This window comes from Colobus angolensis, unplaced genomic scaffold (genome assembly GCF_000951035.1).
Source record: "Colobus angolensis palliatus isolate OR3802 unplaced genomic scaffold, Cang.pa_1.0 Scaffold1, whole genome shotgun sequence".
Lineage (NCBI taxonomy): Eukaryota > Metazoa > Chordata > Mammalia > Primates > Cercopithecidae > Colobus > Colobus angolensis.
This window is the reverse complement of record NW_012110918.1, coordinates 17,584,227-17,607,842: the sequence shown is the minus strand read 5'-3', so window position 1 is coordinate 17,607,842 and position 23,616 is coordinate 17,584,227. Positions and strand designations below refer to the sequence as shown.

Genomic DNA, 23,616 nt, shown 5'->3' with positions numbered 1-23,616 from the left:
TGAGGCGAGAGGATTGCGTGAGTCCGGGAGGCTGAGGCGAGAGGATTGCGTGAGTCCGGGAGGCTGAGGCGAGAGGATTGCGTGAGTCCGGGAGGTTGTGGTCGAGTATGATTGCATCACTACACTCCAGCTGGGGCAACAGAGCAAGACCCTGTCTTTAAACACATTTTAAAAATAGGCTGGGTGTGATGGCTCACACCTGTAATCCCAGCCCTTTGGGAGGGCGAGGTGGGAGGATGGCTTAAGCCCAGGAGTTTAAAACCAGCCTGGGCAACATTGCGTGACTCCATCTTTACAAAAAATTAACAAAAATCAGCTGGGCATGGCAGCGCATGCCTGTAGTCCCAGCAACTCAGGAGGCTGAGGCAGGAGGATCACTTGAACCAAGAATTCAAGGCTGTAGTGGGCCATGACTGCTCCACCATGCTCCAGCCTGGGCTACAAAGTGAGACCCTGTCTCTAAAAGAGAAAGAAGGAAAAATAAAAAGTGAGGCTGGGTTTTTTCACGGTAACGTATGTAGGCAAGGCAGCCACTTACTTCTTTGTAAGAAATTTTCACTGTAGGAGTTGAAACTAGAAGGCTGTCCTGGTTCTCTCCTTGTGGCAGAGATAACCACGAAAGGCGTGCTGTGCTGTCTTGTGCCCCAAGCACGGGGGTGCAGACGCCATTCTGCCGCGTTGGAGGAGCCCTGCCTCATCCAGGTTCCCCTCCTGCCTCCCCTTGGGAGCTCTGCCCGGTGGCCCATCTGTCTTCTGTCCCACAGCCTGAGATCTGTGAGCCTGGTATGTCCCGTCAGCTGGGACTCCCGGTGGCTAGAAGCACACATTTCTCTTGAACTGTTTCAGCCAAGGCAGGTTGAGTGGTCTCAGAGAATCCAGGGGAGAGTCCAGCAGTCACAGTGGGGGCGGTGGGTCTCCCTGGGCCTTGGGAACAGCAGCCCGGGCTCACTGTCCATGTGGCCGGGTGCGCGGTCATCACAGCCTGGGGCGGTCATGTGCCTCCCGCAGACTTCTGCCAGCCACATGTCTCTGGCTTCACAGCAGGGGCCGAGCACCAAGGACTGAGCATCTCCCGCACGTGCTGGTGCCCGTCTCCTGCAGAGTTCAGGCACCTGGGCACAGGCGAGGCAGGATCGAGGAGGCGAGGCCAGAGCCCGTCATCTGGCCGTGGGGTCCCCCCACGCGTCTGGCCAGGCCAGCTTTCACTGTTTGATGTTTTGTACCTGAGCAGCATCTGTATTTCCGTACATGACCCATTTTTATCTTGTTAAAAAATTGATAGTGGCATTAAAGGTATTATGACTCAAGTAGGAAAGCTCACGCACACCCCTTCATCCCAAGGAGGACCTGGCTGTGTTTCCTCTGTCAGTGCCCGTGGCTTCTCCTTTCCCGGAGGTGTGGCCGCGGCTATGCCACCTGCTTTCTTGTCTTTGACCGATGTGCTGTGAGCGTTTCTCCACGGTCCCTACAAGCCTGCAGGGGCTCTGCTTCCTTGCTTCTCCACTTGTTGCAGGGGCCTGGGTGCGTTGCTCCTTCACCCTTGACCTCTCGTGGATAACCATCTCACGACAGTCTTCATGCTAAAGTCCCCTCTCCCCTTCTCTGGGTCTACGTCATAGGTAAATTTCTAGGACCGGGACTCTTGTGTGATGGACCTAATCCCCACCCTCCCTGGCCTGTATACAAATTATCGCCCTAAGGCCAATGGAAATTCTGGCTCGAGCTTCCACAGTCCATTCTGTGTAAAAGTCCATTCTGAAAATGGGATGCTTCAAAACCGTAGTTCTAGAAAGTTCTGCGGTTGTTTCCTAGTCCAGGGATAGTCATCATGGCCAGCCCATCCTGTGTGTTAACTCATTTGGTCCTTACCACGGCTGGATGAGGAGATGCTTCTGTTGACAGATGAGGAAACTGAGGCATGGAGGTTAAGTCACTTGCCTAGGGGCACTCAGCTGGGGCGGGTGAGTGGCAGAGCAAGGATTTGAGCCAGGCGGTCTGGCTCCTGTGTCCTGTACTAGAGACCACAGCCGGGGGCCCTGGGGCAGGTGGGGTCTGAGGCCATCTGTCCTTGGCTCTGCCTCCTCCTCTGGAATGAATGGCCCTGGCATCCCGGTGCAGAGCAGTAGGGGCCTGGCTGCAACCTGCAGCCAGAACAGGCACTTGCATTTGGTGATGCCTCATCATGCCCTTCTCTCCTCTTCTTCCTGCACTTTGAAATTGCTCACTGCTTGTTGCACATCTGCTGGAGATGATAACACAGCCACGTGTGAGTGAGTGTGCATGTGTGTGGGATAACACAGCCACATGTGTGAGTGTGTGTGCGCGTGTGTGTGTGGGATAGCACGGCCACATGTGTGAGTGTGAGTGTGCGTGTGTGTGTGGGATAGCACGGCCACATGTGTGAGTGTGAGTGTGCGTGTGTGTGGGATAGCACGGCCACATGTGTGAGTGTGAGTGTGCGTGTGTGTGTGGGATAGCACGGCCACATGTGTGAGTGTGTGTGTGCGTGTGTGTGTGGGATAGCACGGCCACATGTGTGAGTGTGTGTGTGTGTGGGGGTTCTGCCTGCACCCTGGAGATAATACAGCCACATGTGCGTGAGTGTGTGCGTGTGTGGGAGATAACACGGCCACGTGTGTGTGTGCGTGTGTGTGGGATAACACGGCCACATGTGTGTGTGTGCGTGTGTGTGTGGGATAACATGGCCACATGCGTGAGTGTGTGCGTGTGTGTGTGGGGGTTCTGCCTGCACCCTGGAGATAATACGGCCACGTATGAGTGAGTGTGCGTGTGTGTGGGATAACACGGCCACATGTGTGAGTGTGTGCGTGTGTGTGGGGGTTGTGCCCGCACCCTGAAGATGGTAACACAGCCACATGTGTGCGTGTGTGCCTGGGCGTTGTGCCTGCACCCTGAAACCTGCGGGCCAGGAGAGGCCTAGAGACATTCGGCAGGAGCGGTGCTGTGCAGCCTGTATTCTGCTCTCCATACTTCCTGGCACTTAAAAAACTCTCTCATGATACTGCTCTAAAAGCAAAAAGGAAAACGGAAGGACTCGATACTCACATTTCAAAAGGACATTGTAAAATTTATGGTCTGTGCCTGGGGTGAGAAGCCCTCGTGCCTTCCTGGCGTGTTGCAGGTTTGGGTTGCAGGTTCCCGTTCAAGTTGCTCAGCCAGATCTGATTGTACTGGTCAGGCTCACCTGCCAGGTGAGTGCGCGGCCGGCCTTACATGGAGATGTACCTGGTGCACCTGCCAGGTGAGCACGCGGCTGGCCTCACGTGGAGATTTGCCCGGTGTGCCTGGCAGAGCCCTTTCAGGCATTGCTTTCTAGGAGAGTGGTGGAGGAAATCAGTCTTTTCAAAACCTTTTTGTTTTTCTTTTATACAGCAAAAAGATGGCACCTTTGCAGCAGGGGGCTACATGCCCCCTCTCCGGTTTAAAGCACTTACCCTCTCTGTGGTGTTTGGAACCATGGTCGGTGGCATCCTTATCCCCAATGGTAAGGCGGGAGGGCTGCTCTAGTGCTGGGGAGTGGGACCCGGGGGCTTCGGCATCAACCAAGACCTGCCCAGTTATGAGCTGTCTTCTCTGGTCTCCTAAAAATGTCTAGAGACTTTGTCATTTTTTCTCTGGCCCATGGAGAAAGGCAGGGGATAAAATCTGGCAGCTTCAGCCGGGCGCAGTGGCTCATGCTTGTAATCCCAGCACTTTGGGAGGTTGAGGTGGGCAGATCACCTGAGGTTGGGAGTTCAAGACCAGCCTGACCATCATGGAGAAACCCGGTCTCTACTAAAAATACAAAATTAGCCGGGCGTGGTGATGCATGCCTGTAATCCCAGTTAGTCGGGAGGCTGAGGCAAAAGAATCACTTGAACCCGGGAGGAGGAGGTTGCTGTGAGCCGAGCCGAGATCGCGCCATTGCACTCCAAGCTGGGCAATAGGAGAGAAACTCCATCTCAAAAAAAAAGAAAAAAAATCCGGCAGCTCGCTGGGCACGGTGGCTCACACCTGTAATCCCAGCACTTTGGGAGGCCAAAGCGGGCAGATCCCGAGGTCAGGAGATCGAGACCATCCTGGCTTACACGGTGAAACCCTGTTTCTACTAAAAATACCAAAAAATTAGCCGGGCATGGTGGCGGGCGCCTGTAGTCCCAGCTACTCAGGAGACTGAGGCAGGAGAATGGCGTGAACCCAGAAGGCGGAGTTTGCAGTGAGCCGAGATCGTGCCACTGCACTCCAGCCTGAGCGACAGAGTGAGACTCCATCTCAAAAAAAAAAAAAAAAAAAAAATCTGGCGGCTTGATGGAACAGCAGACACCCATTGACACCTGGGTGGAGAGAGACTGCGGTGCTGGGACACAGGCTCGATTTGTAGAGCCAACTATTCTAGAACAGCGCGTGCTGTCCTGTTGATTCTTTTGACTTCTGATTTTGTTGACGCATTACCAAGGGAAATGTTGAAGGCCCTGAACGTATTTATGTTACCCAAATGCACCCGCTCCCTAGCAGACAAGACAGAGCTCATTATCAGCAGATCCACAGGGGAACTCGCACTCACTCTCCCCAGGGAACAGCCCTAGAGGTGATCTGTCTGGGCTCCTGGCAGGGGCTGCAGCCTGGCACCCACGCCAGGCCCTGGCTTCTCCGCCTGCCCTCGGGTAGGTCCTGCCCGCCTAGGGCCACTCATGGAGCAGCAGGCAGGAGAGGCTGCGTGGGAGCCGTGCTGTGTGGAGCCAGCATTTGGTTTCCGCAGGAAGTCCCTAGTGTCTGACTCTGTTTTTTATTTTTTTTGAGATGGAGTCTTGGTCTGTCACCCAGGCTGGAGTGCAGTGGTGCGATCTCGGCTCACTGCAAGCTCCACCTCCTGGGTTCACACCATTCTCCTGCCTCAGCCTCCCCAGTAGCTGGGACTACAGGCACCTGCCACCGCACCCGGCTAAGTTTTTGGTATTTTTAATAGAGATGGGGTTTCACCGTGTTAGCCAGGATGGTCTTGATCTCCTGACCTCGTGATCTGCCCGCCTCTGCCTCCCAAAGTGCTGGGATTGCAGGCATGAGCCACAGCGCCCAGCCGTGTCTTGACTCTTTAAAGATGAACCATCAGAGAATTCACCCCGGAACCCGAATGCACTGTTGGAGGAATCAGCCGCGGTTGTCAGGCTTTCTGGGCACAGAGGGCGTGTCTGCTCCTGGCTCTCGCCTGGACGGCCTTTCCTTCAATGCTGGCTTGCTCACCTGTGTGCTGGGCAAAAAAGCTCAGGTCCCCTCCTGGCCGGAGCCCTTTCCCACTCATCCCTTCCTGTCACTTCTCTTTCCTAGTGGAGACCATCCTGGGCCTCACGGGTGCGACCATGGGAAGCCTCATCTGCTTCATCTGCCCGGCACTGATCTACAAGAAAATCCACAAGAACGCACTTTCCTCCCAGGTGCGCACCGCTCGGGGGCTGGCCTGGACCATGGCTGGGTCTGGGCTGGGGCGAGGTGGAGTCGGAAGGGAAGCCCCTGGTTCAGCGTTTTCAGACGGGTCCTGTCGAGAAACTTAAAACCCACAAAAGGGTCTTGGTCCAGTCAGCCTGGGGAACCCTGGGTTCACCAGGACGCACGGTCTTTGCCCCGCAGGGCCACACCGACCTACTCTAGCTGTGCATCGGGTTTTCCTGAGGCCGACTGTGCTGAGTCGTAAGCTCTTTCCCCATGGTGTTTCTGCAGTGACTGCTTGTCCATGGATCTGCTGCCAACTCTGAGTCCCCTCCCCAGCCGCCCCCCCCGAGGCCACCACCCGCTGTTGTTCCTGGTGCGACCCTCGTGTGGCGGTCTGTGCACGTCCACTCGTGCGGCGGGTCTGTGCGCGCGCATGTGCGTTTTTCTTTAATTGTAACACAGCTTCCTGCTGCTTTTCTCAAAATCCTGTGCAGGTCAGATTGCCCCACAACCGTGGGCACAGAATTGCCTGGCTATTTTTAGCCATTTCATGGTGTTCCGTGGTAGAAAAATTCCATAATCCCAGTCTCCGAAGGACTTACCTCTCCAGTCTTCTGCTATTGCGGACAAAATCGCGCTGAATGTGTGTTCGTGAGCATGTCGACGTGTTTGAGCATGAGTCTGTAGGAAGCCTTCTAGAAGTGGAATTCTGTGTCAGGGGTGTGAGCATTTGTAAACGTGCTGGCTCTACCCAAATTGCCTGCAGCGTCACTCCCAGCCAGGCCCAAGGCTTCTGTCCCCGCACCCAGGACCTTCCAGGCTTCATCATTCTTGGCCTCTCTGGCGGGAACTTGAGTGTCTTCGTGGGTTTAGAAGCCACTTGTGTTTCTTTTTCTGTGAACTGCCTGGGTTCTTTGCTGACTTTTTAGGGAGTTGTTGAGCTTTTTCTTACTGGTATATATTGATAATTTTTTTTCTCTTTTGAGACAGAGTTTCACTCTTGTTGCCCAGGCTGGAGTACAGTGGTGCAATCTCAGCTCACTGCAGCCTCCGCCTCCCGGGTTCAAGTGATTCTCTTGCCTCAGTCTCCCGAGTAGCTGAGATTACAGGCACACGTTACCACACCTGGCTAATTTTGTGTTTTTAGTGAGACGGGGTTTCTCTATGTTGGTCACACTGGTCTTGAACTCTTGACCCCAGGTGATCCACCCGCCTCGACCTCCCCAAGTGCTGGGATTACAGGTGTGAGCCACCGCACCCGGCCTCAACCTGGTAAGTTTTTACAAAGTGAACCACGTGGAACCACCATCCAGAGCAGACATAGGACATCCCAGCACGCCAGAGCTCCCCGTGGGTGCCTCACTGTCATCCACCCCCACCCCAAAGATCACTGCCCATCTGTCCGCCAGCATTCTAGAATGATCTTGCCTGTCTTCAAGTTGTGGTAAATAGATTCTTACGGTGTACGTTAGAATACATGTCCACGTGTGTCAGCCGCTTCTTCAGCATCTCGGCTCACTGCGATCTCTGCCTCCTGGGTTCAAGCAATTCTCCTGCTTCAGCCTCCTGAGTAGCTGGGATTCCAGGTGTGCGCCACTACACCCATCTAATTTTTGTATTTTTAGTAGAGATGGGGTTTTACCATGTTGGCCAGGCTGGTCTCAAACTCCTGACCTCAAATGATCCACCTGCCTCAGCCTCCCAAAGTGCTGGGATTACAGACGTGAGCCACTGCGCCTGGCCCCTCACTGATTTTTTAATCATCTTGTTTATGAGTTGTGAGAAAGGTATGATAATTCCTACTGTAATTGTAGATTTATTTGTCCTTTTAGTTCTATCACTTTTTGCTTTTTAGTTTGAAGCCATGTTATTAGGACCAGACAGGTTGAAGTTGGTTATATCTCCGTTTTGAATTGACTTTTATCTTGTTGAATACTCCTTTTTATCGTTGGAAATACTTTCTCCTTCAAGTTGGCTTTGTAGCTAACTTAGCTGTGCTTTGGGTTTGTGTTTGCCCATGATGGCTTGTTTCATCCCTTTTCTTTTGATTTCTCTAGTCCATTATATTCACAGTGTGTCTCTTATAACAGCACGTAGTTGACTTTTGTCTTCTTATTATTCAGTCTGTGAATGGGAGTATTTAAGACTATTTACAGTTAATATAATAACTGATTTTTTGGGGAAAACTTTCAACTTATGTCCTATTATTTGTCTCATATGTCCTTTTTCTGTTTTTTGCTTTTTCTTTCTTTGGATCAATCAAACATTTAAATATTTACTCTTCTTTTAGCTTGTTGGTACATTTCTATCCTTCTAATGATTATACTAGGCAGTCTATAACAACCCTTATTTAAAACTCCACAAGTGCCGGGCGCAGTGGCTCACGCCTGTAATCCCAGCACTTTGGGAGGCTGAGACGGGCGGATCACGAGGTCAAGAGATCAAGACCATCCTGGCTAACACTGTGAAACCCCGTCTCTACTAAAAATACAAAAAAAAATTAGCCAGGCGTGGTGACGGACGCCTGTAGTCCCAGCTACTGGGGAGGCTGAGGCAGGAGAATGGCGTGAATCCGGGAGGCGGAGAGTGCAGTGAGCCAAGATTGCGCCACTGCACTCCAGCCTGGGCGACAGAGCGAGACTCTGTCTCAAAAATAAGTAAATAAAACTATACAAGACATCGTTATTGTTGTTTCAAATAGTAGTTATTGAGCCAGGCATGGTGGCTCACGCCTGTAATCCCAGCACTTTGGGAGGCTGAGGCAGGAGAATCACCTGAACCCAGGAGGTGGAGGTTGCAGTGAGCCGAGATCACACCACTGCACTCCAGCCTGGGCAACAGAGCGAGAGACTCCACCTCAAAAAAAAAGAAAAAGGAAAAGAAAAAAGTATTTATATTGATTCTTTGTGGCTTCTTGGTTTTTTTTGTCATGGGGTCTTGTTTTCTAGTGTGCCTGGTATTTTGCAGATGTCGTGTTTGAGAAATCGTAGAAGTTCTGGGTGACATTGTCATCCATCCATCATACAGGGGATAGGCAGAAGGCCTGTGTCCCATTGAGGCAAATGTGTTTCCAGTTGGCCTTGTTCCTAGGGTACAGCCCTTCTGGGGTCTCAGCTGGGCAGTGACACCCTCAGATGGTGGAATCTTCTGCTTGGCGTTCGTCTTGCTCCTTTCTGCATAGCTCGTAGCTGGCAAGTGCTTTGGGGGAGATTTGTGCACGCAGAATGTGGAGTGACATGCTTCTCTGAGGTTTCCTTCTCTCCCTCGAGTTCTGGCTGCTGGGGCACCCTCATTCGTACTTCTCGGTGCCCAGCCCTGTGAGTGTGCCCAGGCTCTAGGCTGTTGCGTTCTCTTGTCCTGTCTGCTTAGTCCCAGTCATCGGTGAGGCTCCAAGGACAACAGGCTCAACCTCTCTGTGACTGAGGGCTCTTCTCTGTCCTCTGGGATCCGGACCTCTCAAGTCTGAGCTGACAAAGTTGTTTACCAGTGTCTTCAGTTGGGTGTTTTTATTGTTTTTATCCAGCTTTTACCGTTGTTTTAAAGGGGAAGACCAGTTTGATACCAGCTGTTAAGCCATAGCTTGAGGAGGAAGTTTCTTGGTGAGTTTTAGGAACTTCAGATGGCATGAGAGGCTCAGCCTCTGCCCATCAGATGTCACATGTCCTACTATGCCAGGTCCCATGTTTTAGTCCACTGGGCTTGCTTTCTTTTTTTTTTTTTTTGAGACGGATCTCGCTCTGTCCCACTGGCTAGAGTGCAGTGGCGCGATCTCGGCTCACTGCAAGGTCCGCCTCCCAGGTTCCTGCCATTCTCCTGCCTCAGCCTCCTGAATAGCTGGGACTACAGGTGCCCGCCACCGCGCCCAGCTAATTTTTTTTATTTTTTAGTAGAGACCGGGTTTCACCGTGGTCTCTATCTCCTGACCTTGTGATCCGCCCGCCTTGGCCTCCCAGAGTGCTGGGATTACAAGTGTGAGCCACCGCGCCCGGCCCCACTGGGCTTTCTTAGAAAAAAAGTCTGTTCGGGCCGGGCGCTGTGGCTCAAGCCTGTAATCCCAGCACTTTGGGAGGCCGAGATGGGCAGATCACAAGGTCGAGAGATCGAGACCATCCTGGCTAACACGGTGAAACCCCGTCTCTACTAAAAATACAAAAAACTAGCCGGGCGAGGTGGCGGGCGCCTGTAGTCCCAGCAACTCGGGAGGCTGAGGCAGGAGAATGGCTAAACCCGGGAGGCGGAGCTTGCAGTGAGCTGAGATCCGGCCACTGCACTCCAGCCCGGGCGACAGAGCGAGACTCCGTCTCAAAAAAAAAAAAAAAAAAGAAAAGAAAAAAGGTCTGTTCTGTGAGTTAGCAGGAGAAAGAAGGAAAGAAAGAAGGAAGGAAGGGAGGGAGGAAGAAAGGAAAGAAAGAGAAAGAGAGTCATAGTTAGAATTTCCGCACTCCAGTATTATTTTAAAATAATTCCTCCCTCATTTTTTCTAATACTTTAATGACTTTTTTTTTTAATTTAAATCTTTGGTCCACCTGTATTTTATTTTGGTGTAAGAAACAAAGTATGTATCCTGAGTTTGTTTCTAGGTGGTTCCCTAGTCGTCAGACATGATTTATTGAATAATCATCACTGATGGGAAATGGTGTCACTGTTGTAGATTAAATCCTTGTGTGTATTCAGGCCTCACTTGGGACCTGTGTTTTACTTTATTGGCTGGTCTGTCCTTCCGTACCGTGTTAGTTGTGTGTTAGTTGCATGTTCGTTGCACACCCTGGTGACACTTACCGAGCTGTGACTTGTGGCTCTTGGAACACTTTAAATTCTCGTCCCGCCTCTTGGCTGTGAATAATACATTTTCTGCATAGTCTTCTTTGTTTTATTTTCTGTGTGAATGTTGGAATCAGCCGATCTGACTCTAACAAAAAATTCGTCCTGCTCTTTATCTTTTGGTCTAACTGGGCTTCTTGAAACTATAGATTAACTTGGGAATTGCTGTCTTTACACTGCAGCGGACGTGCAGGTGTCCACGCGACTCCCCTGCCTCGCAGGAGGGCACTGCATTTGGCTTCTCCAGACCTCACGAGGTCCTCCGTCCCCGTCTGTTTCCCAGGCCGCTGTTGGCTGCACGGCACGCTATCCTGGATCTCTTTTCCCCCTGGATTTTCTAAGTGGCTGTTTGTGTAAAGGGAAGCCAGCGATTTCATAGGTGACATTTTCACTCGTTCACCTCACTGTACTCCTGCTGGATCGCTTGGCTTTTCACCTGCAGCTAATGATGGTGTCACCTCCCTCTTTCCAGGTGCTGCGGCACTTCCTCCTCTCTTGCCCGTGTGTGGCGTCACGCGCCCGTGGCCACGGCGCCGCTGGTGTAAGTGGCTGGCGCGTCACTGACTCACTAGTGTTGAACCGTTAACCCAGCGTCGGCTTTTGACTTGATGTGTAGACGTGTAGACAAACGCAGAGAATCGAGTGAAAGAAGCATCTCTCTGTGCCTGCTTCGCCGTGGTTTTTAGAAGCTAGAAAGCGCATTGAGTCACATTCACCGCGGTTTGGCTGTGCGTGGAGGACACGGAGAGGTTTCTTTCTCCCTCTGACTTGGGTCTGGTGTGTCCTGTTCCCAGCGCTCCTGCGGCTCTGCAGTAGGTCGTGGAGCCAGCAGACGACGTGTGCCATCCGCTCAGCATGCCCTGTTTCCTTAGGTATGGAGATGTCCACACCGCAGGGCCGTACCCGGGGCCTGTGGCGCAACATCTCGGCCTGGCCACTGTCCCAGGGGCTCCGGCCGCACCACGGAGGGGCACAAGCCTGGGTCTGCGCCTCGGCCCGTCTGAGTAGTCTCGGCGATGTGGTGCCTGTACCCAGCCCAGGGACCTCAGGAAGAGCCAAAACTGGTGCTATGCTGGGGTGGACAGGGAAGTGGGGACACCTGTATGGTGGGTGAATCAAGGCTGTGCTGGAGAAAGATGTGAAAAGAAGGAATGTTCCAGCTCGTCCTCAAGTCGACCGGGGGCAGGAAGATAGGTCAGCCCTGAAACAATCGAAAAGATATGTCCATCACCACGTGTTTTGTTCTTTGTTTGTTTTTTGAGACGGAGTCTCGCTCTGTCCCCCAGGCTGGAGTGCAGTGGTGTGATCTCGGCTTACTGCAAGCTCCGCCTCCCGGGTTCAAGCGATTCACCTGCCTCAGCCTCCCCAGTAGCTGGGATTAGAGGCGTGCGCCACCACAACCGGCTAATTTTTGTGTTTTTAGTAGAGACGGGGTTTCACCATGTTGGCCAGGCTGGTCTTGAACACTCCTGACCTCAGGTGATCCACTTGCCTCGGCCTCCCAAAGTGCTGGGATTACAGGCGTGAGCCACTGCACCCCCCCCGTTTGGTTCTTTATTTTGAAAGTCAGAAAAGTCGAGGGTCTCTCCAATCCTGAGTGAGGCTGGGGCTTTAGTCTCGCTGCCTGGGAACCATGAGCGGGTGGGGCAGCAGGCAGCTTAGAAGGTGCCTGAGGGCCATGCAGAGGGTGGATCCCTGGGGCACAGGAGGCCGCCTCACAGGGGCGCACCCAGAGGGCAGTAGTCCCCAAAAAGCCTAAAAGCCGGCCCCTGCTCCTGGAAGATGTAATGAAATGAACACTGACTCTCAGACACGAGCCACCAGCGCGGTGTCTGCCTGTAACCAGAGAGGATCCCCAAGGCCTGCTGAGGCTTGGGGCCTTGCTGGGTGGGTGCCTGGATGCTAACCGGGCTGCCCTGAGACCCAAATTGAGGCGCGTGGTGCAGAGCAACCAGACCCCGCCTCCAGCTGTGCTTTTTATGACGGAAGTGCGGAGTGTGGACTCACGCATGTCTACATATGTGGAGCGAAAGTCAGTTTTCTCCCCTGCCCCTGTTGCTTCTCTCTGCATTTGAGTCAGCGATGCCTTGTGTGTCTGGAGGCCCTGATCACTTCTGCAGGGGAGGGTGCTGTGATCCGGGCAGTGCGTGGCCCCCTGGTCAGGTCCCTGGATTTCCAAGCTCAGGTGAGACGTCTGGAGTGGGCTTGCATTCCTCCTATCGGCCGGCTCTGTGGCTGTGTTGACCTGATCGCTGCAGAAATGAAAGTCACAGGGTGCTCTGAAACCAGGTGTCTGGCACACTGGTCCTGTTGAACGACCGTGTCCTCAGAGGAAGTTCTTCGGCTCTGCAGGAAGCTGTGCTGGAAGGCACAGGACTGGAGGCTGGGCTGGTGCTCCATGGGCTTCCCCCTGCCACTGAGCCTGGGCAGCCGCTGTGGTCCCCATAGGCCCCCCAAGTTCCCAGCTGTCCCATCTGTGCCCAGTTAGAAGCGAGGGTGTGCTGCCCTGCGGGGCAGGGTTCCTACACTGAGGGGCTTCCCAGGGCTTCCAGACAACACGGTCTCCTGTCTAGGCACTTCCTGGTGGGTCGGGTTAAATTTCCATCCAGACCCTTTACCCCAGGTGGCCCGAGCCTGGTCTCTGCCCTGTGCTGGCTGGCAGAGGCCTCAATGGGAGGGCAGGGCCCTGAAGACAGAGGTCCAGGGGCAGCTCTGGTGTAGGAGAGGTCACAAGGGCTGTAACGGGCCCCCAAGGCCTGCCTCTGATGGCCTTTCCTTCTGGCATCAGGCCTCTAAGCCGTGACCACCCATGTCACCCACTGACAGCTGCTGCCGGGCAGGCCTTTCCGCACGTGCTCCCTGCGCAGATCACGCAGCCTCGGGAGACTTCAGGTTTCTTCCTTGTTTTATCATCTGAAGACTGCTTTGGCCGCCTTCCGGACACCGCCACTGCCCCGGGGCTCTTCCCTTCGCCGCCAGGAAGACGCCATGTGGCTGAAGGGGCCTCTACAAATGCAGAACATTTGGGGCCATGGTGAGGCAGTCTCTGTGGGCCGTCGAGCCTGCAGGCCTTGCCCGGACCTCCGGAACATACACCAGACAGTGGCCCCATGTGCACCTGGGGCAGGCCTGCCGTCACCACATGCTCCAGCCAGCTGTCGTTACTGCCAGAGGGGCCTTGGGCTCCCTGGGCATCCTATAAGCCCCGAGGCACACGGCGGCTGGGCTGTCTTCGGCGGAGCCCACTGACCCTCAGAGCCTCAGCAGCCCCTGGCGTCCGGAGACGCCAGCACTAGCCCAGTGTTTCCGGGTGGCGGAGAAGGAAGCGGAGGAAGCAGGCTCTCCGCCAGGTTGTCTTTTTCAGTCGCCGCCAGCTTCAGAGAGTGCGGGTCCTTCCCGCCGGGGAGCCCTCTTCTCTCATTGTGTTGGGCCAGGGACGTCTCACCAGTTCTTCTGAACGGATTCTGTCCCTCCCGCTCCGGCCTGAATGGCTGGCATAGCTCTGACGGGGTTGGCCCGTGACCCCAGCTGGCGGGGAGGGCATGTCAGCCACAGGCTGGATGCCAGGAGTCCCACCATGCTCTGAGAGCAGCGCATCAGGGCTCAGCCCTCTCCCAGCGGTCAGGAGCTTCGCCGGCAGGCGGGCCCAAGTCTCCCTGGGAGTGGCCACCTGTCCTCAGGCAGGGCCGGCTGCACGCCTGTCCCACCCTCAGGGGACTTTGTCGTGTCCACTCTCCTCGTGCCTCACCCCGTCTCTGAGCCTCTCTGCCAGGCCAGTTTTATGCCCTCGGCAGGAGCGGGGCCAGCTGTGACTCCCGCCTCGGGGTCTTTGTCTCCTCAGGTGGTGCTGTGGGTCGGCCTGGGCGTCCTGGTGGTGAGCACTGTCACCACACTGTCTGTGAGTGAGGAGGTCCCCGAGGACTTGGCAGAGGAAGCCCCCGGCGGTCGACTTGGAGAGGCCGAGGGTTTGGTGAAGGCAGAGGCAGCGCGACTCTCAGGTATGCCCACCCTGGCCCTCTGAGCCTTCTCAGGGCAGGTGCCCACTGGGCATCTCCTGGGTCTGGTCCAAGGATTGTGCTTATCTGCTCAGTGCCCTCTGTCCTACGTGGGTGCAGCCAGCGGGGTGGGGCCACCAGCCTTGCCCATGAAGACACTCTGTGTACCGTGGCTGGCCGTGGGGTGACCGCCTGTATGCGGGGAACGTGGGACAGGAGTGGCCGCCTGTATGCGAGGAACGTGGGACAGGAGTGGCCGCCTGTATGCGGGGAACGTGGGACAGGAGTGGCCGCCTGTATGCGGGGAACGTGGGACAGGAGTGGCCGCCTGTATGCGGGGAACGTGGGACAGGAGTGGCCGCCTGTATGCGGGGAACGTGGGATAGGAGTGGCCGCCTGTGTGGGGAACGTGGGACAGGAGTGGCTGTATGGGGGAACGTGGGACAGGAGTGGCCGCCTGTGCGGGGAACGTGGGACAGGAGTGGCCACTGGCCTGGATGCCTGCCACTCGGTGGGCTAGGTGGGGTGTACGTTTCTGAGTATTGCTCACGTGCTGTTCATTTGAGGATGTCAGTTTCTCCAGTTTTCTCCTGGACAGGGTCGGCGATCAGGCCTCAGTTTGGTTTGCTGCTTCAGGTTATTATTTGTTCACCAGGACCGTGGGTGGAGTTAGGACCGTGAGCTCTCAAGCAGCTAGCTGCAGGCCACTTTGGGACGGGCCCCGCGGTGCCCCGTAATCTCGACCCTCCATCTGTGGCACAGTCCCAGCTGCGGTGCCCCGTAACCCTGATGCCTCCGTCTGTGACACAGTCCTGGCCGCGGTGCCCCGTAACCCCGACGCCTCCATCTGTGGCACAGTCCCGGCCGCGGTGCCTGTAACCCCGACGCCTCCGTCTGTGGCAGAGCCCGGGGTGGAGAGATACGTGTTTCCTGAGTGTGGCTTTCCAGGTGCAGCTGCACCTCCGTGGCCTGGATGGCTACCGCCTCCCTGACCCTCCCCGGCCTAGAGAGAGAGTGCCACACAGGGCGGCCCTGCAGGCAGCAGACCTCCCCGGGCCCAGGCCTGCCCACGAGCTCTGAGTGGCGCCAGGCAGGCATGGGCAGGTAGGTGCTGTCCACGATGACCTTCATGCTGGGTCTTCTGCCCCTGACAACAGCCGGGTTTATGCATCCACAGTGCCTGTGTGTCCAGCACGTCCAACACACCCTGAGCAGAGGCCCCGCTCAGTCAGATTCGCTGGGTGGCGTCTGCACACCCCTCTGGGAGCCCTGGTGAGCAGTACCGGCTGTGGCTGGGGGTCTCAGGTCGCTGTGGAGGTGCTGGCCAGTGACTTCTGCCTCGGTGAGGGGCCTCCACTTCTATAATGGACAGGAGGAGAGGTCCACTGAAGGGAGCCCCTGGTTCTGCTGAGCACGTGGGGGCGCCGTCTCAGCCGTGACCCTGGGGCTTGTTGTCATCTCTGTTCCGAGCTCCGCACTCCTGTGCCTGGAAAGCTCCTTCCCAGCGTTGTCGCTTCATACACGCCCTCCGAGGGTCTCCCTGGATCCGCTGTGCTCAGATTTGCCAAGGATGACTGTTCCTGGATGGCGAAGGTGGGCAGGGGAGCCCTGCCTTCTGGGTTCCCTGCAGCTGGCGGGGCTGTGCTTGGGGACAGTTGGGGTCACCAGAGAAAAACGTGAGTGTTCCAAAGCAGCCGGTGGCTGCCAGCTGCCTTGCGTTGGATTTGGTAATTCGGACTGGAAAAAAGTCCACCTGGAGAGGCAGGTGGGTGTTTTGCACCCACCTCAGCTGGTGCCCCAGGCTCGGTGCTGCCTGAGCAGGGCCGCTTGTTGCTGTCCAGGCCTCTGGGCTACAGTGGGCACTGACACAAACTGTCGGTGGGTCCAGTGTGCTGGGACCCTGGCCTGGGCAGTGAGGGTGTCGCCCTCGTCTAGCGGGCTGCTGCGGAATGGACTTCTCTTCTCAGTGCCAGCCAGCAGGAGGCTCCCCGTCCCCCCAGCACTGCACGGCCTCTGCTTGCGGCCGGTGCAAGCAGCTGTATCCTGTCATGAGGCTTGTGCGGACCGTGGGCCTCTGGCTCACCTGGTGCCCTCCGAGGCCACATCTGGTTTCTATTTCTTCCACGAGGCTGTAACAAAACACATGGCCCCTCTCAGAACCACATGCTGCTTGTTTTTAGCGTGTCTCCGATTTTTCAGCCCCGGCTCCCCCATGATAGATGGGCTGCCTGGCTGAGGCTGAGCTGGGGTCGAGGGTCCTGCACCGATGCGCGCTCCCTGTCGGACGGCTGAGCGGAGTTTTATTGGTCTCCTTGATGCTGCAGAGGCCAAAAATGGTACCTGCTGACCGGGTGAGAGTCCTGCGTGGCCCTGGACTACGGCTGGGAATCCCATCCTCATGCAGATGTCGTGGTTAGACGTGCACAGCCTGGGCCCCATGCATGGCCTCGCAGGTCTTTGTGAGCATGGCTGAGTCCCTACAAAGGCTCATGAAGATGGTTACCTGGAAAGCCGGGAGTCGGGCTGTTCATACCTGCTCTCTCTAGCACCCTGGAGGCTCGGGGCGGGTTGGGGTTTTGTGACATCTGTTCCTTTCTTGGAGCTACAGGTCCCCCGTCCCTCCCGGTTCCTGCACGCCCCTCATTTGCTGCACGGGGCAGCACAGCAGGGCCCGCACCCCTCAGGCACCCTCGTGCCCGCTTCCCTAGTGGGGCAGGCACAGCTGCACTTCCACTCAGTGAGAAAATGAGGCAGTGGCCTGGCTAAGAAGGGAGCCAGAATGCAGTGATAGGGGACGGAATGAGGGTCTGGCTGGGTGTCGACGGGTCGTGCGTGTTGGTGCAGGGGCAGAGATGGCCACAGTTCTGTGTGCTCAGGCCCAAGTGGGGACACACGGCCCCCACGCATGGAGCCAGGTCACGTGGCTCAACACAGGCCGGAGGCTGTGGGAGGCAGGACCCTTCGGAATCTGGCCAGGTCCTGTGCGGCTGGCACAGTTATCTCAGACAGTGGAATCAGCTCCCTGCCATTTCAGGACAGCAGCAGAAACACAGCACAAAATTATAACAGGAGGAGAGGTGTGGGAGACACAGCAAAGGAGCTATCAGAAGCCTTCTCCGGGCCAGTGTGGGGGCTTACACCTAGAATCTCAGCACTTTGGGAGGCCAAGGCAGGAGGATCACCTGAGGTCAGGAGTTTGAGATCAGCCTGGCCAACATGGTGAAACCCCGTCTCTACTAAAAATACAAAAATGAGCCGGGTGTGGTGGCTGGATGCTGAGGTGGGAGGATCACTTGAGCCTGGAAGGTCGGGGCTGCAGGGAGCCGAGATGGCACCACTGCACTCCAGCCTGGGTGACAGAGTGGGACCCTGTCTCTTAAAAAAAAAAAAAGCTTTCTCAGTAGGGCATTGCTCCAGCAGGGTGGCAATGTCCCCACAGTCAGAGGAGAGAAGGGAGAAGCATGTGGCCCTAAGTCTCTCACAGACCATTCCGTGCTGTGTGGAAGGAATTCGGAGCTTCTTCCGCCTCCCAAGAGACAGCAGCGGTGCCAGCCGCAGTGGAGGCAAAAGCAGTGGTGAGGAGGTTCCGCCTGCTGGAGGCTGCACCAGGGCCTGACTGTGTTGCCAGCCCAGACACCCGGGTACCAGGAGCCAGATGGCCTGGGATTCCCCTTCACGTTCGGAAAGATGAGACCATGAGGTCGTTGGTCAGCTATGTGTGGAAGATTGGGCTGTAAAGCCAAGCCCTTAATGAGTAATCCTTTCTCATGGCAGCATCAAGGGAAAGTCAGAAATCAGCTATTGGAAAAGTTTCCTAAAAGCAGGGACTAGCTTTTAAAAGTCGCGTCAGCGGCCATTGTTCCCGCCTCTTGCGAGTGTGGCGCCCTGGGATCCCGAGCCTCCTCATGAACCTGGGGTGGTGCTCGAGTGGATGAGGAACTCCGTCAGTGGGATGCCGGGACCATGGTTTTTTTTTTTTCTTTTTTGAGACGGAGTCTCGCTCTGTCACCCCGGCTGGACTGCAGTGGCCGGATCTCAGCTCACTGCAAGCTCCGCCTCCCGGGTTTACATCATTCTCCTGCCTCAGCCTCCCGAGTAGCTGGGACTACGGACACCCGCCACCTCGCCCGGCTAGTTTTTGTATTTTTTAGTAGAGATGGGGTTTCACCGTGTTAGCCAGGATGGTCTCGATCTCCTGACCTTGTGATCTGCCCGTCTCAGCCTCCCAAAGTGCTGGGATTACAGGCTTGAGCCACCGCGCCCGGCCACTGGGACCATGTTTAAAAGTCGCTTCTTCTGGGGACCATCTGACGTGACTGTCTCCATCTTTGCTGATCACAAGGCACACAGAAGGAGCCACGGCGGGTCCAGGCTGGCAGCCTGCAGAGCCACCTTGCCGACTCTTAGGGTCTGGACGGCAGCGTCGCTGGCCTCCCTGCCCGTCCGTGCTGGCCTCCGGTCTGGGGTGGACGCCAGCCTTGAATGTGGGGTTGGGGATGCATTAGATGTTGCCCCTCCCCTCCAGGTCACCATCTCCAAGTCCCCGAGCGTGTCTGACTCCAAAGACCGAGTCCTGAGCTGTGGCCTTGGCAGCCTCGGGGCCTCCCTGCCCCACTGGACAGCAGGGAAGAAAGTCTGAGGGATCTGCCTCCGCCGTGGCCCAGTCGTGGCCTTTGTCGCTTGTTAGGAAGGTGTGTGTTTCTGTGCGTGCCAGGAGCTGGGAACCTGCGTCAGCACCCGGCAGTGAGGAGCCGCTGGGACAGAGCCTAACACGGCATCCCTGGCGCCGGGTGCCGATGACACCCACAGGTCGTGGTTTTTTGTGACTGGAGATGATTTTTTTTTTCTTTTTGAGACAGAATCTCGCTCTGTCGCCCAGACTGGAGTGCACTGGCATGATACTGGCCAACTACAGCCTCCACCTCCCAAGTTCAAGCGATTCTCCCACCTCAGCCTCCCGAGTAGCCGAGAGTATAGGCACGGCACCACACCCGGCGAATTTTATATTTTTTGTTGAGACAGGGTTTCGCCAGGATGGTGTTAAACTCCTGACCTCAGTGGTCTTCCTGCCTCGGCCGCACACCTGGCCTGGAGGCGATTTTTGAAGCCGAATGAGGGGCGATGGTGGCTCTGCGGCAGCACCCTCCGCTGGGTGTTCCTGGGGGTGTGTGTGGAGCTGTCCCTCTTGGCCGTGGCCGCCTCTACTGTGGCTTAGCCGGGTGTATTGCTGGCCTCTTAGGAGAAGAAATTCAGACGCCAGAGACCTCCTCCCTCCTGAGGAGCTCCGTCGTGAGCTGGCGGGGGCACTCCCCACACAGGGCCCCTTTCTGTCTTTGCACAACCTGTGTTCATGTCGAGATCCGAAGCAGCTGGCAGCACTCAGATGTTTTTCAGTTGCTAATTTTGAAGTTTTGTGTTAGTTTTACTGCAGCCAAGAGGCACTGCCGGCAAACTGTCCCTGACGCAAAGGTCGGCTCCGCCGTGGAAGAGGCTGTGTGCATTGCCCGCAGACAGCTGCAGAGCGCCAGGCGTGAAGGCTGTGAGTGCGGCCCTCGGCTGGTCAGCTGCTCCCGGCGGCGGGGAGCCAGGACGCTCGCGCAGCCTTCCCGCAGGTGCCCGTGCAATCCAGCAACACTTGCAAAACGCTGAGAGGCATGGCGTTCCCAGGAGGTTCTCCAAAGAAAGGGACCTCTGGGGCAGTTCCCAGCTCACCATGCTCACTTCCCACCCTGCGGCTCCTGCACCCGCACGGAGCTCCCGCTGGAGCCCCAGACAGTCGTTCACGGCCTGAGGAACTGAATTTTTCTTCGTGCTGAGAAAATGACTTCTTAGAGGCAACTTGTTCTCTGACAACGGAGATTTCCTTTGTTTTGCTCTATTTTCCCTTCCCCTCCTCAGCCTCCCTTTCTTCACGTAGTAATCCATTGGACAGGCCCTCTTGATTGACAGTCGTGGCTCGTTTCTGCATGGAGCCTCTGCTGAGGCTTAATCATGTGACGGCGACTGGTGTGTTTTCACCTGCCCTGGCGGGTGGCCAAACGCTTATAGAACTGGTCACTTGGGCCAGGTGCGGTGGACCACTTGAGGTCAGGAGTTTGAGACCAGCCTAGCCAATGTGGTGAAACCCTGTGTCTACTAAAGATATACAAAAATCAGCCAGGCGTTGTGGCAGGTGCCTGTAATCCCAGCTACAGGAGGCTGACGCATGAAAATTGCTTGAACCTGGGAGGCAGAGGTTGCGGTGAGCTGAGATTGCGCCACTGCACTCCAGCCTGCGCGACACAGCAGGAGTCCGTCTTAAAACAAAACAAAACAAAACACAACAATTGAATTTGTTACTTAGCTAAACTGTAGAGCCTAGTGTCTGCTTTCTGTTAACTGGTTTATTACCCAGTAGGGTGGTACCTGTCCTCTACAGTTTGTCTGGGACTCTCAACTCCAAATTGACAACAGTGTAACTGTCTGTTTCCTAGACTAACACATCAGGCTGCTCTTAGAAGGCTGGTATAAAGCTAAGAAAATTTTAGAAGAAAATTCCCCATTTTCTTCTCCTTTGAGAGCTAGCTGGTGAGCCCCCATCTGCTGCTCTGAACTGGACTCTGAATTCTTCTCCAGACAGCTTCACCTGAGTCCCCCTAGGCTGCAGCGCCTGTCTCAGTGGACATATGGCCTTGCTGGGACAGGAAGGTGGTGATGGAGGTGGTGGAGGTGGTGGTGGAGGTGGTGGTGGTGGTGGTGGCAATGATGCAGCGATGGTGGTGGGGATGGTGGTGGTGGTATGGCTGGAGATGGTGGTGATGACGAAGGTGATGGCAATGATGGTAGGGGTGGCACTGATGGTGGCAGGGATGGAGATGATGGTGATTGGCAGCGGTGATGGTGGTGGAGGTGACGGTGATGGCCGTGGTGAATGAGGTGATGGCGGTAATGGAGGGGACTGTGGGAGAGTCGGTCGGTGGGCTCATGCCGCCATCTGGTGGTAATGACTGAGTATTACATGGAGTCTCGCTCTCCCTGCCCCCAGTTAGGTGTAAATTGCATTTTGATATATTTTTGTTATGAATACACATGAAAAATGACAGTTTTCTGTGCTACTTAGCTGCTAATGATCGAACAGGAAAAAAAATAACTGCTTTGGCACTGCCGTTGGGCTGGAAAATATGGTAACAGTCCAGGGAGAGCCGCCCCACTCCTGCAGTGCGGTTCCCTAACTGTGCCCTACTCCCAGCCCAGGATCCGGTCGTGGCCATGGCCGAGGATGGCCGGGAGAAGCCGAAGCTGCCAAAGGAGAGAGAGGAGCTGGAGCAGGCCCAGATCAAGGGGCCCGTAGATGTGCCTGGACGGGAAGATGGCAAGGAGGCACAGGAGGAGGCACAGCTTGATCGCCCTGGGCAAGGTACTGGGCACTGGCCGGGGGTGGGGACGGGGAAGGGGGGGCCCCAGGTCCTCCTTTGCAGGCCAGACACCCTGCGGCGTGGCTCTCGGGGCTGTGTGTGTTTTCCCTTCAGCCCAGCCTAAGTTCTGGTCATTTTTGTTTTCTGTGTCTTTCAATCCAGATGAATGTCCTGCCCCTCCCAGAGCAACTTGTTTGCAGCTGCCCCTGCTGTAACTTTAGCGTCAAGTGCGCTTGACCAGGCAGCAGGGAGGCCAGCGGGGAGGTGGTATCTGTTGGCCTGTGTCACACTGTTGGGAGCCAGAACCCAGGGAAGAACCCAGTTCAGATTCCCTGGGAAGGGAAGGAGGGGCCTCAGCCTGACCCCATCTGTCCCCCGTGCCCTTGCAGGGATTGCCATGCCTGTGGGCGAGGCCCACCGCCACGAGCCTCCTGTTCCTCACGACAAGGTGGTGGTAGATGAAGGCCAAGACCGAGAGGTGCTAGAAGAGAACAAACCTCCATCCAGACACGCAGGCGGAAAGGCTCCAGGGGTCCAAGGCCAGATGGCACCGCCTCTGCCCGACTCAGAAAGAGAGAAACGGGAGCCGGAGCAGGGAGAGTTTGGGAAGAGGCCTGGACAGGCCCAGGCCTTGGAGGAAGCGGGCGATCTTCCTGAAGATCCCCAGAAAGTTCCAGAAGCAGATGGTCAGCCAGCCGTCCAGCCTGCAAAGGAAGACCTGGGGCCAGGAGACAGGGACCTGCATCCCCGGCCCCAGGCAGTGCTGTCTGAGCAGCAGAATGCCCTGGCAGTGGGTGAAGGGGAAAAGGCCAATGGGGTGCCGCCACCAGGCAATGCCGCCGGGGATACAGGGCAGCCCGCAGAGGACAGTGACCATGGTGGGTGTCAACCTGGGCTCCTGTGGGACGACGCTTCCCTCTCGGGCTGGGGAGGCTGGGCAGGGGCAGCAGAATCCATGGCTCCTCCCTCAGGCCCCAGTCTCTCGCCCTGCTCCAGATTAGCATGCAAATGGAGCGGCCTGGCAGCTGGTGGGGATAGGAAGAGGCTGGTGGCTGACAGCTACTGTAATATCTGTCACACAGTTGTTTGCCAGACCACTAAATGTCAGGTGCCGCGCTGTGCTCGTGTGTCTGCGCGCACACGGGGGGGTGGCGCGGGGGGCGCCTGACAGGTAACACGTTGTTAAGTGCCCATCTAAGAGCTGCTTAGGATGGTTCTTGCATTTTAATTGCGAAGGCAGTTAACATTGGCTCATTGCCACAAGCCTATGAGGTTGTTAAATATTTTTTTATTGCTTCGCTAGTAATCATCAGGTTGAATATAAACTGTGCTGACGGGGGTGTCTCTTTAGAAACATCTGCCACCTCCTTTTGTCCCTCCCTTGCCTTCTGTCCCCCCCCAGTCCTCCCTTGACTTTCCTGCAAAACCTTCTGAGTCTTCACCGTGTGTGCAGGTGGGAAGCCTCCCCTCCCAGCGGAGAAGCCGGCTCCGGGGGCTGGGCTGCCGCCTGAGCCTCGCAAGCAGAGGGACGTGGAGCGAGCGGGCGGAGACCAGGCGGCCAGCCAGCTGGAAGGTAAGGCCTTGGCCCCACAGCTGCCCGCCTCAGGCCCAGGGAGCAGCAGCCCCTCCTCCAGCCCTGGGGTGAGGCCCAGGTCATCCCAGGGAGCCCTGTCAGGCACCCTTCTCTTTCCAGGCGTCTGCTAAGCAGACCCCTCGGATAGCTTCCTGCTCCCTTCCCATCGGCAGCTTGCTTTCTGGGAACGTTTTATCCCTCCCTGGGAACGTTTTATCTCTCTTACTCCCTTTAAAACACCCGCAGCATTGTCACCTGGCTTGTGATTACCATTTTGTCTCATTTTAAAGCAGGTTTGTTAGCAGTTCTAATACTCTCAGTATTTAAAGCCAGGCAGGTGTGGGCATGCCTGCACCCAGATGTGGTTTATTTTAAGGCTGTGCCCCGAGGGGACCCGGCTTGCGGG

General features: G+C 56.0%; 1 protein-coding gene across 1 annotated transcript in view; it reads left to right on the top strand.

Moving 5' to 3' along the window:
* SLC38A10 (solute carrier family 38, member 10) overlaps positions 1-23,616 on the top strand; it is a 49,526-nt gene that overhangs the window by 20,389 nt on the left and 5,521 nt on the right. The window contains exons 8-13 of the mRNA XM_011933275.1: positions 3,394-3,505; positions 5,326-5,432; positions 14,090-14,246; positions 21,472-21,639; positions 22,027-22,515; positions 23,091-23,210. Of these exons, the coding sequence (XP_011788665.1) occupies positions 3,394-3,505; positions 5,326-5,432; positions 14,090-14,246; positions 21,472-21,639; positions 22,027-22,515; positions 23,091-23,210 (1,153 nt within the window). The remainder of the gene's footprint in view (positions 1-3,393; positions 3,506-5,325; positions 5,433-14,089; positions 14,247-21,471; positions 21,640-22,026; positions 22,516-23,090; positions 23,211-23,616) is intronic.